The sequence below is a fragment of the Temnothorax longispinosus genome, chromosome 6 (assembly GCF_030848805.1).
Source record: "Temnothorax longispinosus isolate EJ_2023e chromosome 6, Tlon_JGU_v1, whole genome shotgun sequence".
Taxonomy (NCBI): Eukaryota; Metazoa; Arthropoda; class Insecta; order Hymenoptera; family Formicidae; genus Temnothorax; species Temnothorax longispinosus.
This window is the reverse complement of record NC_092363.1, coordinates 14,901,861-14,914,865: the sequence shown is the minus strand read 5'-3', so window position 1 is coordinate 14,914,865 and position 13,005 is coordinate 14,901,861. Positions and strand designations below refer to the sequence as shown.

Sequence of the window (13,005 nt, the reverse complement as noted above, 5' to 3'; positions counted from 1 at the left end):
ATATTGATATTAAGAAATTTTATTATTTTTACATATTGTACAACGATGGTAAAATAGAAAATGCCCCAGTTCCAGATCTGCACGGTTGTCCTAACATCAATCTACTTGAAGGTGATAATATGTCATCTTTTTTTCCTATAAATGATAAGACAAGAATAAGATAATGTACATACAAACAAGTACACATGTGTGCATGCATGCATGCGTGTATAATTTTAAAGGAGAATTATGAGTCTTTCAATCAATTTTTTATAATACATGTTTTTCTATGACAATATCATTGATATATTTTCTTCAATAGAAAAAATTCATGATTTTTTTTATATAATTTGTTTTTCTTCATCACGTAATATTGTGCATATAAAAATATAGTAAATCTTTGGAAAACCCATCTATATAAAATAATGAATCAAAAATACCCAATTCTTACGTATTTTTGTCTGAACATGAATATGAAACTTAAAAATGGCGTTCGAGACAAGAAACATCGAAATTTGCAAAAAAAAAAGAACAGAAAAACGCAAAAAAAAGTCAATGAAAATCAGCGTTAGCTGAATATTGATGCTAAATCAATATTTGTAATTATGCATAAAAACATTCCACTCTCTAATGACCTTGACCTTGACATATGTTGCCTTGCAAAGTACATGGGCTTTCCACGCGTGGAAAGTTGTAAACCCATGTGGCACCTCGTTTCGCGTGGAAAGTGTAATGCGTGGAGGCAGTAGGTTCCATCCCCCTGCAAGGGGCTCCACTACCGTTAAACCAGACACATAGCGTGCCTTGCAAAGTACATGCGTGGACTTTCCACGCGTGGGAAGTTGTAAACCCATGTGGCACCTCGTTTCGCGTGGAAAATATGTATGCGTGGAGGCAGTTGCTTCCGTTCCCATAAAAAATAGGTAGGGTACATATTCTTCGGGCTCCCCTAATTGATTATTTATCACTGTCGGAGTCACAACAAAAATGTTTATCAAGAGAGCCACAAAAAAATATCAAAATTTGGAAGAGGCCCTATTCCGAATAATTACCTTATTTCTCTTCAACTTGCGATCGCCATTTTTAAGTTTCATATTCATGTTCAGAGAACAAAATACATATAGGAATTGGGTATTCTTACATTATTTCATACAGATGGGTTTCCGAAGGTTAAAGGTCGACAGGAGTACGGGTGCACTTTATGCACTAAGTGCACTTTAAACTGCACTTTAACTGCAATATTCGTAATATTTGTTTTCGGAAAATTTATTTTGACCCTTTTTTCAAAATCCGGCTCTGTAGCGGGTTGCGGCTGATCTTACTGATTAAAACGAGCATAAGTTTAATGAGATTCATTAATTAATTTGGCTAAAATTTGGGAAAAACGATTCGTAGCCAAGATCGTTTTTCCCAAATTTTAGCCAAATTAATTAATGAATCTTATTAAACTTATGCTCGTTTTAATCAGTAAGATCAGCCGCAACCCGCTACAGAGTCGGATTTTGGACAAAGGATCAAAATAAATTTTCCGAAAATAAATATTACGAATATTGCAGTTAAAAGTGCAATTAAGGTAATCCTAAAGCTGTCTGTAATACCTACACTCGTTTTTAACAATATTTGCTTCGTATAAAAATTCTACAACTTGATGTTACAAAATGAGGGTGCAGGTCCATTCAGTAGACATCAAGGAATATCATACCGTTTGTAGAATTAGGCTGAGACTCCAAACAAAAAAGTTAAACGAAAAGTACGATTACGTGAACGTAATGTACGTACATTATCGTACTTTTCGTTTAACTTTTTTGTTTGAAGTCTCAGCCTAATTCTATAAACGGTATGATATTCCTTGATGTCTACTGAATGGACCTGCACCCTCATTTTGTAACATCAAGTTGTAGAATTTTTATACGAAGCAAATATTGTTAAAAACGAGTGTAGGTATTACAGACAGCTTTAGGATCACCTTAAAGACAGAGGTCTTCACCCGTACTCCTGTCGACCCTTAACCTGTATTTTTCTGTTTTTTGTTTCTTTTCGATGTTTCTTGTCTCAAGTGCCATTTTTAAGTTTTACATTCATGTTCAGAGAACGAAAATACCTAGGAATAGGGTATTTTTATTCATTATACATATAGGTGGGTTTTCCGAAGATTTATCAAAAATATTAAAATAAAAAGTAATCTAAAAAATAATAGTTTATAAAATATCCTGTATATAATTTTTAAAAGTTTTAACGTAAAATATGAAACACATGAAATAAATATCTTTGATTTTACTTCTATGCACGAAATAATAAAACGAATCAATTAATTGATATAAAAGTTATACATAACTGCATTTTGAAAAACACCAAATATATATTCTACATATAGCATTAATTTAATTTTTTTCTGTACATAATTGCATTATAAAAAGTATGTAATATACATTCTATAACATTAATTTAAATTTTTCTGCAGATATAAAATATTCTTTGAAAAAAGTTATTTATTTTAAACTTTATAGAATATTTTTAATAGGGCAGATTTATTTATTTGCTATGTATATATTTACCAAATTATCTTTCTTTATTTAAACAATTACATATTTTTTAAAGTAAATATTTATGAAAAAAGAAATAGTTTTTAATAATTTTGTAATCGATACAATAAATAAAAATCTTGAGTTGTTGTAAATAAGAATAAAATATGTCATTGATTAACATTCTTTCTGTAAAGAAAAATTATTTAGAAATATTGTTAAATTATTTTGTCTTATATTAAAAACAAATACTTTTTAGACTCATGAGTTTTTTTTTCCTATGTGTTTTGACACATTTTGACCATTTCATATCTTTAAAAATTGACAGCAATTTTTAAGTTTATGTCTAACATAACTCACCTTGCAACGTCGCCGTTTTCAAAAAACCTAGCGAACTTTCGAAGCTTATTTGTTGTAACGGCGAGGCTGAATCCTCCATTCCTTTTCGACTAAGTGGTTTGAACGTGCCATCAAAGGTCATGTAATCCGCGATTAAGGACAGATGTCTAGAGTCAACAGTGATACCATACATCTTGAAGACATCCCGAACTTCTTTTACAATGACTCTATTTGCAGCTTCGATTCCATACGTTTGAGAAATATTATAAATGTCATTAGAATATAATCTGTTTAAATCAAGTATGTTATCATACTTAAACATTTCCTGTAATGAAAGAAATATGAAATATATTAGAAAAAGGTACAGTAAAATATCCCACTTACAATTAGATAGATTGCTTATGATTTGTATTTATATTTATTTACCACTATATTTAAACCATCTGTTTTGAGAATTGTTTCGCCTTTGCTGTTTTGAAATGTAAAGGCTTTCTTGATGCATGGTGTTTCCCACAAAACAGTTTTGCTTGCAGCATTCTTGATTATCGTTGGCAAATCCAATCTGATCGTTTTAAGCGGTAACTGAAAAGGATTAATATATGTCATTTGTTATAGTCTGTTGATGCATTCTGAAATATAAACTGATAGTAAAAAAAAATATGATTCACATTATATAAGATATGATTCACGTTATATAAGATTTTCCGTAGAGTATTTCAGAATGTACCATATAAAGGATGTTAAAGAAGAAAGGTTCTAAACTTTGATTTTAACTGCATCCATAACTAAAGAGTTAAAGGCGTATAATATTCACTGACAATAAAAGTAAAAAATACTTAATCAACGTAGGTAAAAAAATCAATCTTATTAAAGATAAAAATGTTTTCCAGTTTCGACAATATAAGTAATTTTTGCACCCAAATTAAGTCATTGTTATTAATTACATATTGTATATTATTGTTCTACAATTTCTATATTTATTAACATTTGAGGACATTATGTGCATAGATTTACTTAATAATTTTTTGAAAAATTCAAAAAACCAAAAAATATTAAATGGAAGAAGGAGATTAAGTAGCTTATTGTGACAATATTTCTAAAAAATGAAAATATTAATTAAGCGAAAATATTAAAAACGCTTTTGTATTTTCGATGGAATTGCCATTTTATAACAATTTAAAACAATTCAAAGTCGTTATCAAATAGTCATTTATGTGATAGTAAAACTTATACTATTTGTTCTTCCAGAATATACAAAAATATTATATTTATTATTAACAAAACATGTATTTTATAGAATAGAAAAATAGAAAAATTTATAACAATTATTTTATTACTTGATATTTTCTAAGCATTTTTACACACATGTTTTTATTCCCACACAATTCTTATTTTTTCCTCTTTTATATTAATCCTCCGCCCCATATGGATGACGGAAAGTAACTGTTATAATTATACACGATTATTTATATCTCATTAAAAAGCTCATTTTATTATTTCAAATTTAATATAAACTCTTACTATATTTTATTAATTTTTCCAACATAAACAATCACCTGAAGTGTGTGATTTATACATCCCAACAAGTTTCAACTAGGTGGAATTATAAATGTACAGGTCACTATTATAAACTTTTTTTATTATGCAAGTTGGGTCTCGGAACCTTCGAAAGGTATGAATTCTAGATCAATAACAAAAATTACTATGACGTGTGAGCTTGATTTTTTCAACGCTAGGGTTTAAAAATCACCCCAGGTGACTATTCTCGGATTAAGGTACTCTTTTAGTTTGTTTCTTATATGTATAAGTATATATATATATGTATATATAGCTACAGCATAAGAAAATAACCTTTTTATATTAAAGCAATGTGTGAATATTCACGGATTAATTGTATATTATATGTAATATTATATTATCCTTGATATAAAAGCTATATTATTTTGTATATTTCTTTGTAAGGTAATAAAAAAACAAACAAGCACAGTAACAACTGTGCCGCAATTAACACGTAGAACTACGTCTATTAGAATAAATAATTTTTGGGATTTTGGATAGTGCGACTTTTTCAGCGGTTATGTTCTTCTGATACTTCGTTAATTTGTCGAAAACATTTGCAAAAACATTTAGCTTACATCGAGAGCTTTCAAAAACTATATAATAAAGTATATTTTCCTTTAATACTTTTCGAGAACAAACCCATATCGAAAAATTAACCACGAAAACATTTAGCTTACATCGAGAGCTTTCAAAAACTATATAATAAAGTATATTTTTCTTTAATACTTTTCGAGAAAAAGAAAACGTTGCATGAAAACGTTGCAAGAAAACGTTGCATGAAAACGTTGCATGAAAACGTTGCAAGAAAACGTTGCAGTCATACCCCCATACCCCCCGAGAAAGACGTAGTTCTACGTCAAAAAATTGTAGAGATAAATCTTTGCCCAAGGCAATTTACCAAGAGGTAAATACATACCCAAAAAGTGAATTTGCACCACGATAATTTACTCTCGTCATAATCATAATCCATAGCATTATCATACATATTTATGACACATTCCTTTCTGTTAGTAAATTTATTTTTTCTATTTAATGTTTTAATATCATCGTCATCGTCTTCGTCACCTTCCTTATTCTCGACAATTTTACTTGCATTATTATTATCATCTGCTTCTTCTTCCTTATCATCTGCAATATCTTCAATTTCTTCGGGATCTTCATATTCCTGATTTTCTTGATGACGCAACAATGACTTAGTCATTGTCGCATCAGCGTCTTCCGCAGCCTGTTCCTCATCGGATGACTCGTGCATTTCTCCCAAATCCATTCGCGTTCTGTTTCCAGTATTTTCCGGTACTACCTCGTCAGGATCAATTTGATCTATTGCCGCGTCCTCGTCATTTGCCCATATCTTTTCTCCCTCGAAGTGTAACAAAACCTTAGTCATTTTGGCAAATTTCTTAATTTCTTTGAATATATTCTTGAAGAAGGTTTCCTCGGTGCACTTAATCATGGTCCGCGGATGAACGGAAAATTCTCCTTTATAATACTTGTGAGGAAGATATTTGATTGTTATAGTGTGCACCAATCTTCGGTGTGGGCTCTCTTCTATTCTCCTGCTCATCGTGATATCTTTTAGTACATCGCGCAAGACGCATCTTGTTAATCCTAATCTCACCTTTTTCGCCTGTTTTTCAAGATTCTGCAAATTACTTTGGAAGGGTATTTCCATGCTTGGAGTTTTTATGTTTCTCGACGCCATCATTAAGATCTCACGTAATCTAGGAATACCCAAGGTCACGTTCATCTCTCCACGTCCCGCAAAATGGAAAGTATTCAAAGTCATTTGAGTGGACGGCTCACCAATGGATTGCGCTGCTAATAAACCAACCGGTTCACCAGGCGGGCAAATTGTCTTCATAACTTTTATAGCTAACAGATCTCTCAAGGCAGATTTCTTAACAGATTTCGATGAACGAGAGAGATATTCATCTACTAGGCTTTCTATTCGTTCAGATAATACACCGAATTCAATGTCTTGTCTGTATTTTGATATTATCGGATCGGGACATTTAGCACATTGTGCGCGAAATGACTCTTTCACTTCTTTCTTCGCCTTCCCCCACTTCCTTATAAGTGATAACGCGGCTTTGGTCCTTCCACTATAGTTATCAATGGCCTTTTGTTTGGCATTGTTGCTCTGATTGGAATTCTCCATAGAGAATCTACTGAACTCACTGACTCTTCTCTTTAGCAAAGAGGAACCATTTTTACTTTCCCACTTCTTAATCTTTTTTATCGTCTTCATAATTTCCTCACTGTCTGTCTTTAGATATTCCAATAACTTCGTATCTATAATAGAATCTTTATTGTCAACTAGAAACGCAATTTGGTCCTTATTCAGAAAACGCGAACCCGGTATATCAAGGCCGTCCTCTCCGTAATAAAACTGAATTAAACTACCATCATAGTCTCTAACCGTCGCGTCGTAATTAACAATCAAACCTTCCAGATGTTTTACCAAACATCTTTGTAGGTAACCGGACCTACTGGTTTTTACAGCAGTATCGATGAGACCTTCGCGTCCTGCCATACAATGAAAGTAACATTCCTGACTTTTGATGCCGGTCATAAATCTACCATCGATAAAACCACCGGCTCTGGGTGTCGGATCGTATGCTGGAAAACCCGATAAACTCTTCCCGCTGATCATTAACGGTGGCCTTTTACCTTCCAATTCGCTCTGACCGAGCAAACACGATATTTGCATAGTATTAACCGTTGATCCCTTTGCACCAGATTGCACCATAAGCTGTAAGTTGTTGTCCGGGAACTTCTTAAAGAGTCCCGTTTGCAGGCAGACTTTGTTAATATCATTGGTATAAACGTCCAAAGTGCTCTTATACTTGTGATCAATTTGCGCACGAAATTTCGCGTTATTCCAATAAGATTCTTCCATTTTAGTTCGAATTTCATCCATAGGCATATCGTCAGGTACTTTTACAATAGATTTTTGTATAGCCTCTCCGACTTTTCTGCAATTGGAAATGATCTCTTTACGTTTTTCGTCAGTTTCACGTGTTATTAAAATGTCTTCGACACCGAGAGTAAATCCGTCGCACTGTAGAAACATTTGGAATAATCTGCCAAACGCGCTTAACATTTTGCTCGCGCATATTCCTCCATATAACTCGTAAATACAATGAATGAGACCGTAAGGAGTCGCGCCGTAATGCATTTTATCGAGTACGCCGCATAATAATTCTCCGTGTCGAATTATAACTTCAGCTTCCGACATGGTTATCAGATTTTCAAATTCTGTTCCACATTTCCAATGTCGCGGAGCCTTCGTCTGCCATTCTTTTGCGTTAATCTTTGTGGTAGAAACTATATTGATTCGCGCCTTATGCGAGGGAATAATGTTAATAATAACCGTCGAAAGGATCTGCTTACCCGACCACAACATTTTCGGTTTAATGATAGCTGGCGGTAGAAGAATTATATTCTTTTGCTTTATCGGCAGCGCAGTATAAACTAGTTTCGTATAATGCGCCTTTGAGAAGAATTTACCTCTAGTTGTTAATCGTACTCCGGATACCATGTAATCCTGTATAAGGCCACTTAATGGAGTTCCATCTTTCGGCACGAGATACTGATTGAATACATTGGCTATGTTATAACTTTCGCTCCTGGCCAGTTCGTTTTGCGGGAAATGGGCGTTGAGTTCGTCGCCGTCGAAGTCCGCGTTGTACGCTTTACAATTGGCATAATGAAGATGTAACGTTTTCTCTCCTTTCAAAACACGCGCTTTGTGAGCCATTATACTCGGTTTGTGTAATGTTGGTTGTCTGTTCAATAGCAGTACATCGCCGTTTTGGAGATGCCGATGTACTACTTTAACTCCAATGAAGGACTCGTTAGTCCTGTCGTTCGTTGTTAAGAGACGTTTCGCGATAGCTTCTCTTTGCGTGGAATCGTTACTATTAATGGCTTGTATCGACCCATCCTCATTTTCTACCATAACTGCACCAGGATGAACATCGGGACCATTTAAGACTAATCGTCTCAATTCAACGACGTTCCACGGCGTTATAGCTACAGGATACGTTAATTTGCGAGCGAAAGCCTCGGGAATGCCAACTTCATCGATATTCAAGTCGGGGTCAGGAGTAATAACTGAACGCGCGGCAAAATTCACCCTTTTGCCCATCATGTGCATTCGAATGATACCTTCCTTCTTTTCGAGAATTTGCTTCAAGCCCTGGCCATTGATAGATTCCGGTGTTTTGTTCATATCGCGATCTATCAAGTGATTCACGTTGCTTTGCAACGCCTGCCAAGCATTGTGCAACTTTTCAACAGCCGTAACTCCCTTTATCTGTTCAAAGACAAGTCGACCCTCTTGAGGTAAATGATCGGTACCTCCATCTTGGATCGTTTGTATAATATTTCTCAAGACCAGACAATCTTGTATGATGCCTTTATAAATGTGAGTTTGAGGATGTTCGACCATTTGACCGTTAAGAAAATTTACCGGCCGTACGATCGGCGGTAGCACGGGTATCACTTCAAAGAAGAATACGTCAGTGGGATATTCGATGTCTACCAATTTTAAGCAAGGTACAATTATCTTGAGAAAGTCTCTTTCGTTGTTCCACAATTGCCGTAGATATTCCTTAGATTGATCTGGCATAACCATCACTGTCTCCAATTTATGTGCCACTTTGCGAGAGAGCACCTCTTTGGAAGATGCAACTTCTTTGTTGTTTATCATTATTTTATTTTGCAGCGTCGAAATCTTTGGGAGACCGTTTTGACAATTTATGCATATCCCAGCTTTATTGTTTCTCACATATTGCTTAAGTATATTTTCGACATACGCGTGCCATTGCATAATGATGTTCTTCATATTAGTTTGATCCTCATGATTGTGAGGCACGATTTGACTGCTGTTCTGCCGAATTCTGTCGAAGTTCTCCATATAATCGTCAATTCGACGAATATACTCCATTTGTTCTGCTTCATTCTGTGTGCTCGATATTACAGATGTTACTTCTTGATCCAAGCTATCGAGATCGCTAAGTTGCCCTTGATAAAGTAACTTTAATTTTGCAGACAGCAATCGCTTGATGTATGATGGTACTTGTAACGTGAAACAACTTAAACATGACAGTTTGAGTAACATAGATAATGCTTTGTGAAATAATGGATTGACGACAGGGACTGGCAGTTCTATATGGCCAAAGTGACCTGGACACTTGAAACCACTATGTCCACATGTGCTGCATAGCTCTGAACTGTTTTTCGTTGTACCTACAATAAATCAAAGTATAGTAAATTAAACTTTATAAAATATAAGAAATATAACATAACTTTTTTGTTATGTATTTAATTATCTATATATTACTACGTTTACGCGAGCGTTACTTCTGTAGTAACTTACGATAATTCACTCGTTTACGCGGAGTAAATTATCGTAAGTTACTACAGAAGTAACGCTCGCGTAAACGTAGTATATGTACATTAGATTAATGATATTAATATGTACAATATACTCTTAGGGGAGAGTGGGAGAACCATGTTTTGAAAGAGCCATTTCAACCAACTGATTGTAGTAAAAAATTTTAAAATATTTTTATTTCATAGCAACACTGAAACTACGTCATCCATAGACATTTTACAGTGTTGCCGTAGTGAGGTAAAAGATTGTTACGACAAAAAGTAAGTTTTTGAGTTAAATTTCCATGTCTTTTCCATTTATTTGCAATTAGCTTTTAGGAAAAGTATTTTTTTAATTAAATGCTATATATACTAACCTAACTAAAAATGTAGTTACAACTCTTTCGTTTGTTTTGGTTTATCAGATATTTTGTGGTTAAATTTTTTACACATAGTTATGAAAGAGTCGGTGTTGAAAGAAACAACAATAACTGTGTCTGTTCAAAAGATTATTCTGTAAGTAATGAAGATTGGTATCAGTGCAAGTTGTGCAATGGCTTTTATAACTCATGTTGCAGTAGAGGAAATTTTCATTTCTTTTGTAATAAGTGTGTTTTTGATTAAAAATATTATATTTTCTATCTTTCAGATATTTATTAGTTTTCTAAGAAGATAATTTTTGCTAAAGGATAACATACTTTGATTTTGTGCTTTGATTTTGATTTATTAGCTTAATTTATTAGTACCCGGCTCAACAAAACGGGCTTTTTCAAAGCCATGTGTTAAAAGAGCCAAATTCTTTATCTTTAAAAAATTGATTAAAATCTGTTAATGACTAAATATTATTTTGTTAAATTGATCTTATATAGATAAATAAGTACATTTAAGTTAGAAACCGGTTTTACTTCATTAACACCAGATTAAATACCTTTTTCATATTTTGAAAAATACTAGCTCTTTCATGCCCATTCTCCCCTATAATAAATAGTAATTTTTTGAAAATTTGCAGCTAATCTTTTAACAATAACATTTATATCTTTAACGTTTATTTCATTAATTTGTTTATTTTCATAATATCTTATTAAAATATCCTGATTTTTCGATACATAGATATATCTGAAATTGTCATATTATGATAAATTTCAAACTAACAGTCTACACAAACTATAATTAAGGCTGCTAATAACATTTCGAAAAAATCAAATGTATGTAAGAAATATTGTTTCAAACAACGAAAAACTATTTTTTAACCCTCCGTAGTCACACCTATTTTTTCAAACAAGGAAGTCACTCTGGGTCATTTTGACCCGAGACGAACTTTGACCGTTTGCCATTTGACCATTTATCCACCAATCGTGTTGAAAAAATTCTCGAATGCACTTGCGATATTGCTAAATTGATTGCTATAAAAAAAGGGCCTCAGGAATTTTTAACATATAAAAAAAATTCGCAAAAAATTTGTTTTAAAAAAAAAATTTTTTTTTAACTACAGCTAAAGGGCGTCATGCCCGCCAATTTTCAAGTTACGCGCAAGATATTTACGAGCAAAGTTGAGGCTCGGGTCAAATTGACCCGGTGTGACTACGGAGGGTTAATTGGCCAAAACATTTTTCACAATGAATTGTATTAGAATAAAATGTTTTACCTAAAGATGGATCATATAATCCACCCTTTAATGGATGTCCAAGAATGTTAAAAGATAATGGTGTTCTGATTTTCGTTACACTCAAATTCCTTATATCATTTGCTGTGAAAATTGAGAACAGTAAATGCTGGGAATCTTGATGTTTCGGTGTTAAACGCTGCCTATGGTATTTACTCATCTTGATATTTCTCTAGCATTCACAAGTCTGTAAAAAAAATATTGAATAATAATGTAATAATCAGAGATGATATGTATAAGAGCTGTCAATTCACAGTAAATCCCAGATTCGATTTTGACTCTCATTCCATATATGCCTTGATTTGTAAGAAATTGATTGAGGAGTTGAAGATTAATAGTAAAAAAGAGTATCCAACTGTTATAACCTATTTTGGAAACAATAAAAATAAAACATAGTGTAATAAGTTTTTATGAAATGTTAATATAAACGGCACTATTTAACTTTTTTGAAATTTCAGTAATTAAATAATTATATGAGGAAGGTCTCTTTACTTCTTGACTTTGACAAAAGTTATTACATATTTGAATTGTAACCAAAAATTAAATTAAATTAAAATTACCGTTCTGAAATATAATAATATAGTCGCTTACGATATTCCACACTGGTTCATACCAAACGCTGTCAAAATATTTTAATTATAGAAACAAGGTAAACATATTGAGACCTTTACGGCAAGCGATACAAGTTGATGTCTTTGTTTGTTACTCATTGCCAAAAAAGAAAAATAGAACGACGTTTATGTGTCGACCTGTGTCGCTTGCTGGAAAGCTCCCGTTGATTAATAAAATGCTAAACATTATCACATTTTTTAACAGAATTACACTTAACCTAATCTAATCAAATTTAGTTATTTTATAAGGAACTTATATTTTTTTAACATAAAATACAGAATGCGAATAAAATAATCGTTGGCTTAAAATGTTGCGTTTATTATATCAACTGAACGTGTTGAGAAATGGAAGAATTATTTGTGTACACAGTACTTAAAATTTTGGTAATTATAAAGGAAAGGGGTTCCTCACCAATTTGGCTCTGAAACTTCACAATTTTGTGCATTTTGGTGCGTAAAACATGAATCTATAAGTTAAAATAGTCGCTCTTAAGGTAGTCCTAATATCACAATAGTAGTGCGGTTGGACTCGATTTCTAGGTTAGGTCAGGCATGACGGTACGAGTAAAAAGGTGGAAGCACATAAAATTGCAGGAGCTATAAGGTGAAATTTCATTGGCAGTGAAAAGCAGCAGCAGATTGTACTGATTGGCTATAAAATAGAGAAGTTCTCGAGTTCCTAGAACTTCTCTATTTTGTAGCCAATCAGTACGATCTGCTGCTACTTTTCACTGCCCATGAAATTTCACCTATAAAGCCTGATCTACAATGTGCTCTATGCTTTCTGTTTTTTGCTCTTAACCTCTTTGCGACTATCTCGTATTTCGCAATTCCGTCGCGTAACGTGATGTTTCTTGTCTCTTCTGAAGTTCGTCAATTTTTATCTTAGGCGACAGAGAACAAAAAACATCGCGTTACGCGACGCAATTGCGAAATACGGGATAGTCGCAAA

At 33.2% G+C, this 13,005-nt stretch overlaps 1 protein-coding gene across 3 annotated transcripts; it reads right to left on the bottom strand.

Annotated features, from left to right (window-relative positions):
- Position 1: 1 nt before the first annotated feature.
- Positions 2-12,718, bottom strand: Rpi1 (RNA polymerase I subunit RpI1). 3 transcript variants are annotated; one of them, XM_071781607.1, is made up of 8 exons: positions 12,466-12,718; positions 12,003-12,061; positions 11,697-11,807; positions 11,425-11,629; positions 5,317-9,653; positions 3,267-3,422; positions 2,862-3,165; positions 2,528-2,690 (listed from the first exon to the last, which is right to left on the bottom strand). In XM_071781607.1, exons 4-8 carry the CDS (start codon positions 11,600-11,602, stop codon positions 2,572-2,574), a joined length of 5,094 nt encoding a protein of 1,697 aa, XP_071637708.1. In that variant the 5' UTR covers positions 11,603-11,629; positions 11,697-11,807; positions 12,003-12,061; positions 12,466-12,718; the 3' UTR covers positions 2,528-2,571. The 3 variants fall into 3 exon arrangements, with proteins under 3 accessions (XP_071637710.1, XP_071637708.1, XP_071637709.1); XM_071781608.1 differs by lacking the exons at positions 11,697-11,807; positions 12,003-12,061 and having other exon boundaries at positions 12,466-12,614; XM_071781609.1 differs by lacking the exons at positions 2,528-2,690; positions 11,697-11,807; positions 12,003-12,061; positions 12,466-12,718 and adding an exon at positions 2-135.
- Between the last annotated feature and the right edge of the window lie 287 nt (positions 12,719-13,005).

Excerpts from the sequence above, each read along its gene's own strand:
- Rpi1 (XM_071781607.1), bottom strand. The coding sequence starts at position 11,602 with ATGAGTAAATACCATAGGCAGCGTTTAACACCGAAACATCAAGATTCC. Across the intron at positions 3,423-5,316 it reads GGTGCAAATTCACTTTTTGG|TTACCGCTTAAAACGATCAG; the intron begins GTATGTATTTAC and ends AATCCTTTTCAG. Across the intron at positions 3,166-3,266 it reads CAGATGGTTTAAATATAGTG|GAAATGTTTAAGTATGATAA; the intron begins GTAAATAAATAT and ends CTTTCATTACAG.